Consider the following 7,034-nt stretch of genomic DNA (forward strand, 5'->3'; position numbering starts at 1 on the left):
ATTATATATCACATTATCAAATAAATAATATAATTCTTATTATAATTTCCTTTAAATCCGTACTTACTTGCAAAGTATAAATATTCATTTCGAAGATAATTAATTCTATAGAAAAATTATTAAATCCAAAAGTAAAATGTCCAGAAATAAAATTTTATCCTTAGCTATTGTACCGTCAAATAAAATTTCATTCGCTGGTCCATTACCTGCAACTATTTATTTAAATACTTAACTTATCCTTTCAACACAGGCTACATTAAGCAAGAGCAAGAGATTACATGAAACAAAACATGTAATCCCATATGAAATAAAACCTATAAAATATTTCATTTAAATAATATTATTCAATAAAATTAATATAATTTAATTATTTGACTTATATTATGGATAATATCTGCATATTTTAAAGAAAAATGAGTAAAAGAACTCACTTTTTTACAAGTTTCTTTCATTCTCTTTCTAATTAAAATAATAAAAGCAAAAAGATCTGTATAGCAAATATCATTTTACTTTCACTTGTTTGACAAAACTCTAAAAGATATTTCAGATTCCAGCATAAAAGAATATAGTATTAAATCCTACTTCCTAATGAAGAAATTATTATATTTATATGAATCTAGGAAAAGAAATTCATGAAGTGCATAGAGATTCCACAATTGAAGTCTTTCTATCCATGAAAACATTCTTCAAAATCTCTCAAAGAAACATAGATTCTATTTTCTTCCTATAAAATAAATCCCAGGAGAAAAAAGTCGTGATCTCGATAGAAAATCTCATTCCGTTTCAAAAGTCCAAATGTATTCTTAAAGTTTTTCGAAAGTCTTTCTATATGATCTTAAGATCCCACACGGGTACTTGTTCTGCAGTTTTGAAGAATTTTCATCTTCAAGCCTCGATAACTACGATTTCAATCGTCTTATGCCTCTGGGACCAAAAATATTTGGATTTTTTGCGAACTTTTATGATTTTTCAAGTGAATAAAAACGTAAACAGATTGCTTGCTTGAGTGTAAAGTAGAAAAATATTTAGGAATATTTCTTATATTAAATGTTGGTTAGTTTTTCTATTCTGCAATGGATTTTATATTCAAATGTTTCTTTTATTCGTTGGCAATCTTTTGAAAATAATTCGAGACATAGTTATATTTGAAATTTGTTCTTTAAAAATATTCATATACCAAGTAAAAGCAATTTGAACTTTTTAAATTTACAAAAGAAACGAAATAAATTAATATTTGAATAATTGTTTATCTCATACAAAGAGCATATAAATCAAACTGAGATTCACCGATTATAAAACTGAATAAAAATTAAAAGTTATTATAACTTTTATTTGAAAAATTCTCGAGCGACCGTATACTTTTTCCGATAGATATTCCATCATGCCTTTTCAATAAAGAGATAAAGTATTTTGGCATAATCATATAATTCATTCAATTTAGAAGATGCATACCTTTCTGTTCAATAAATTATACATTAACATAATGTTTTGTAATTTGCCATAAATTTTAATAATAATAATAATAAATTTTAATTTAAAACATAAAAGACAAACCTTTTTTTTTTTAACTAAAAAAAATTTTTAAATATATAAGTATTGAAAATAAAATTGTTCTGTGCTGAATTAGAACGTTATACAACATTTTTTTAAATAATTTATAGAATATGTCACATGCAAGTTTCTTTTTTGAGCATAAAATTCAGTTTTCAGTTTTACTTTCAAAAAGATTTAAATGAGACTTAAATAATAATACTTTATTTTGTTTCAGTAAATAAACGTATTTCTGAAAAAATTATGAAATCTAAATTGTATGCATTTTTTTGGTACAAAGGAATATTTAGTTTAGTATTCTCGAAGATCTATCGATAAAATCATAAAATGTTTCTATATTCTGCAACTAAATCTGACCAAGTTATAAAACTATATATATCATTATTTTAGAGCAATTAACAGTGTCATTATTTTGTGCTAATCAGGCTTGAAGAAACTATATGTGCTGATAGGCATATCTTCTTCGAGAGGGTCAATGGAGTGGTCTATAATCTCACTTTAAAAAAAAAGAATAGTGACATTTCAATTTCCATAATCAGTTCCTCAAAATAGTGGAACTATTTTTCCTTTAAAATGTTGTTATCTCTAGAATATCTTATTAAATATGGTTCTTGGGAGTGTGGATTTATATAAAAATTTTAAATTCAGCATTCATCAGAGCATTTATTGACTCAAATTATACAAAATATAATTCTTTATTTCATTTGGACTATTTTTCTTACAAAATGTATTCATGTATTACTAACGGTTTAGAAATCAGTTGTTGAACTCTAATTAAAGTGGATATCCTGTATACATGAACAATGCTTTTCTTATTTTTGCATTAATAATATAGATATTTTAAAAGCTAATAGGAACATTTTCCTTGCATTTATTTTTCTAGGAAATATCATATTTCAGATTTATTTCATTTTATATAAAGGTGCTTTCAAAATTATTGTTTCCTAAGCTTAGTTTCTACTGAGAGTTAACTTAAACTTTTAACTTGATCTTTTTTCAGCGTGTTGGCAATGCGTTTATAAAAACTCATTTTTCTCACGCATGCGTACCTTGCCTCGGCAGGATAAATGTTTTTATTCAATATCAAAAATAATGTTGCAAATTATGCTTGAAATGATTTTTGAAATTTGATTAAAAATAGAAAAAGTTCAATGACACATTTTTTAAGATGATATGAAAGTGAGTTTTGTGTTGTGATATTTTCAGATGTCACTACAGAAAAACATCAAAATTTCAATTAATTTTTAATTAATTAAAATTTTAAAGAAATTCGCCCTAAGGTACATCTTTTCGCCCTACAAAATAAATATGTACCGAAGTTACATAGACACAGACATTTATCTTTATTATAAATGAAGATATATTCTTGTTCCAATCTTCAATTTTGTAATATTTCTTTTACACCTTCAGTTTTTTACTCATCCTTCTTCAAATTTGAATCTATGAACATTATTATTGATGCATTTATATGGGTATCATTGAATTCAACTTGATACAGAAAAAAGATCAAAAGAATTTAAATCATTATTTGATTTATCACATTTTTATGACGTCAAGAAAGTTATGATGTTTTATTTAATATTTATTGTATAAAAAATATATTTACTGTAATACAAAGAATGCACCTCTGTATTTTTAAAACAATTAGGCAAACACAGAGCCAGTCCAACAACACCAGCCATTGGTCCGATTTTGTCAATTTTCATTTCATATGAAAGCTTTTAATCCTTAGATATGCCACCAGTGCTCAGTCCCTCACCGACTCACAGAATTTAAAACATTATTTAACTGCGCATTATATGTGAAAAACCACGACAAAATTTTTCTAATGTCGGCAAATCTTATTTAATATAAAGATTCATTGCCCCCTATGACGTTGTTAATAGCAGTTCCTCCTCCCGCGCCGCTGTCCACTTTCTAGAGCTATCGCAAAATAAAATCTTGATTCTAACTCTTAGCCTCAACAACTGGACCGATTCTGCCAATTACTTTTTAATACAAGAAAAAAAATCAGAATGCTCTATATCTATTCTGCTAGTATAATTTAAAATAGTATTTTCATTTGATGTGATAATATGTTCATCACAGCTGATTGGAATTTCTAGATTAATATTTTTAATGTAATAAAAAATGAATGGTAACCGAAAGCTAATCGTATTATATAATATCTAGGAAAATTAAATTTCACGTGATTCCTGCAAATACTACTCTCATTTCAAACTTAATAAATCAACAAATTAATTCCCCTTGGATTGAACTCCAATTCAAACCAAGTAAAAGATCGGGGAAAGAGGGGTGCTGTATTTTCAGAGGGTAAGGACCCCTGAGCACCCGAGGCTAAAAGTCTGGCTTCAGCGTCATATGAAGATGACACTCACTCACTTGCTTGCACAATCCCTTTTTTCAAGAGGGGGGGGGGGCTTTTTCACACACCTCACAGATAAAACAAAGGACTCGAACCCGGGAAGCCCTGATCACGGGGAAGACATCTAGTACCCCTAGGCCAGCGATCAAGAAGCACATTAATATAAATAAAAAATTGTGTTAAAATAAAAGAAAATTATGTTTACAGTAAATTTAGTTATAAATACTTAAAAAATGAAAACTTCGACAGAACAGCTGAAATAAATGTGTTCAGATCAATATTTTTGCTTTCATGCTTTATTATCACTGACTGAAAACCGCTCAAGAACGGATTCACGAACTATTTTATGAAATATATTGCAATATTGAGAGAATATCCCTTTTAATTTTTTTTTTTTTTCGATTTTCCCTGCATAATAGTAAATCCTTCTTCTATTTCTATGTTTATTCCGCTGTGAAAAATTTTCCAATGCGTTACAAATGGTTCCACAAAATACAATTGAGTCAATTTGAATAATTCTCTTGTTCTCATCTTTACGATATTTTTATTCTAAATTCTGATTGAATGAAGACAATTGCGCCATAAATTTTACCAAACGATTCTTTTCTGTATTGTTTTTATCGCTAGCTCAAATTTTTTCGCTTCTTTCCAAACTGCTTTTTCTTTATTTTCTACTTATCTGTTTTGAATTACAGTCAGATTTTGAAGACGAATTCATAAATTGTGACACAAATGTAGCATTCATAACTTATGACGGAGACTTTGAATATCCAATGTTTGTGTATGTTCCTGAATATTACTTTTTCCACTGATGAAAAAAATCATTGTGAAACGTCAAAGGGGAAAATGATTCTACATTGCATAAATCTAAAAGTCTGTAGATAACTCCATGACTTTTGACTCTTGATTGGTGGTAGAAAAAAAGCGATTATAGATACTATTTTTAACCTTCCTCTACAAAAAATATGTTCAGAAATATATATATTTTTTTTTTTTTTTTTTTTTTTTGTACAGAAAATGTGAGATTAGAAGTATAATAACATTTTCCCATTCACGACTCATGCATGTGACTCGGACCATCTATCCAATTAGATTACCTCTTTTTGTTATTTTTTAACTGTAATGAAAAGAGGTTATATAATTAAAAAGTAGGAATGAATCACAAGCATTCAGCAAGTGTTATGAAGGAAATAGCTTTTCGTGACTCGTAATAAGAATCACCTAAAAAATGAAACTAAGCTCATTTTTAAAATTCCGTTAATAATTTGTATGATGACAGTTTAAGCAGGCTCAATAACAAATAACGACAATTTTTTTTACCCGGAAACATGAACACACAGCAATGAAACACAACCGAAGTGTGCACAAAATCAGTACTTGCAATAAACCGCAGCATACAATCAGCAAATCGATAAAAAAAATAACAGCACAAAACGTTCAAAGAGAATTTACAGAAGAAAGATTTTGCTCAATTGCTTACTTCTCTTGACTCGTCTTCTATTTTCAACTGACTCTTCAGCTCTGTCTTTGGGCGTTTTATAGATTCCGAAACAGTTCACAGAAACTTCTAAAACAAACAACATAATTCGAGTAATAATGTAATTACTACCAAAATTCTTGTAGTTTCTCGAATCCTTTATTTCGTTTCTAAACGGAGGCGAAATTTGTCGTCAAAACCAGGGTTTTAGATGATTCGATAGTAAATAACAAGGCAACAGAAGTGTTTCTTTTTTTGTGATTGCTGTTATTGTTACTGTTTTTGATGAATGTGAAAAAGCATAGAACATCAAGATTAGCTTATGTGTTATTAGTGACGAAATTAATTATCGAATTCGAGCTAATTTCTGAGCCTAAGGGCTTCTTTTGCGATATTTCCAAAAAAACTTTCATAGAGGAAAGAGAACCATTAATGGCATTTCTAAAGGTTATAAGTTATCATATGAAATAAAAAAAATTCAAAAAATACAACCAATATTTGAAGTTGCTACTGGTTCTTCGATTTTTAAATATGTAAATAAAATTAATTTTCAATAAATACTTAAACTATATTTCACTAAGACAACATTTTTTTTTTCAGCATAAACATACAAACGGCAGTCAACAATTTGAAATAAATCTAGGAACACTATTTTTGTCTCATGAATGATAAAAAATTGTATCATCGCTAATATAAAAGCCGCCACGAATTAAGCCAAATCTCATCCCAAGCAAAGTTCGTAATTGCACTAAGCTCTGCATTTGATTACTTGAGCGAGTTCGAACATTTTGAGGAGGAGCAGTCGCTTGGCGACATAAAGGGCATCTTCGGCTCATTTTCAGCCACGTATCAATACATATTTGATGGAATGTATGGGAACACGGAAGAGGCTTCATTTTTTTTCTACGAGTTGAATCCAGGCAAATAGAACATTTATAGTCTGTTGAAGTGTCTACGCTAGGAGGCTGACTTTCTCCACTAATGTTTGGATCCCTCCTAATGGCAGATGATTCACCCTTTTTGGCATTCTTCACAGAGATAGAGATGCGTGATTGCTTTTGACGTTTCTTTTGAGTGTCTGTACCTGCTAGCACTTGTTCTGGAGATGTTCCTGTCAGCACTAACGATGCTGTTCTCTCTTCTGAAGCGACTGAAGAATGCTTGCGTTTCCGAGCACTTTTCATGATTATGGTTCCTAAAAGGAGAAATTTCATCGTAAATTGCAAATAAATGAAAGATATGTTATGAAATGAATGCATTTTAAATAGAACGTTTTGTGATCGGTAACGAATATGAATCCCTTCGAAGTTAGTTCATTATCTGAATCATTGGTTAGCTGATCATCCATTCATAATACTTTCTTAAGAAAAATTAATTCATCAGCTTTTGGGGCCCAAAAAATATTTTTAAATTTCATACTTTTTCTGTAAGTATTTATTTCGAAACTAGTCACTTTCTGTCACCAGGTTAACGACTCAGGACCTTCGACTGATTTTTGAAAGTTTGGAATGATTTTGAAGTGTTTCATAAGAAACCATAAAGAAATCTTAATACTAAAATTTTCCAATGCTTAATACACAAGTGCACATTATATATTTAAATTTCAAATAAACGTAATTTGCTAAATGATCGCTAATAGAA

The 7,034-nt window shown here is 29.0% G+C and overlaps 1 protein-coding gene across 1 annotated transcript; it reads right to left on the reverse strand.

Annotated features, from left to right (window-relative positions):
* Positions 1-6,052: 6,052 nt before the first annotated feature.
* LOC129962862 (uncharacterized) lies at positions 6,053-6,577 on the reverse strand. Its single transcript, XM_056076861.1, has one exon. It carries the CDS (start codon positions 6,575-6,577, stop codon positions 6,053-6,055), a length of 525 nt encoding a protein of 174 aa, XP_055932836.1.
* Positions 6,578-7,034: the final 457 nt, after the last annotated feature.

This window comes from Argiope bruennichi, chromosome 3, assembly GCF_947563725.1.
Source record: "Argiope bruennichi chromosome 3, qqArgBrue1.1, whole genome shotgun sequence".
In the NCBI taxonomy this organism is placed as follows: domain Eukaryota; kingdom Metazoa; phylum Arthropoda; class Arachnida; order Araneae; family Araneidae; genus Argiope; species Argiope bruennichi.

Excerpts from the sequence above, each read along its gene's own strand:
- LOC129962862 (XM_056076861.1), bottom strand. The coding sequence starts at position 6,577 with ATGAAAAGTGCTCGGAAACGCAAGCATTCTTCAGTCGCTTCAGAAGAG.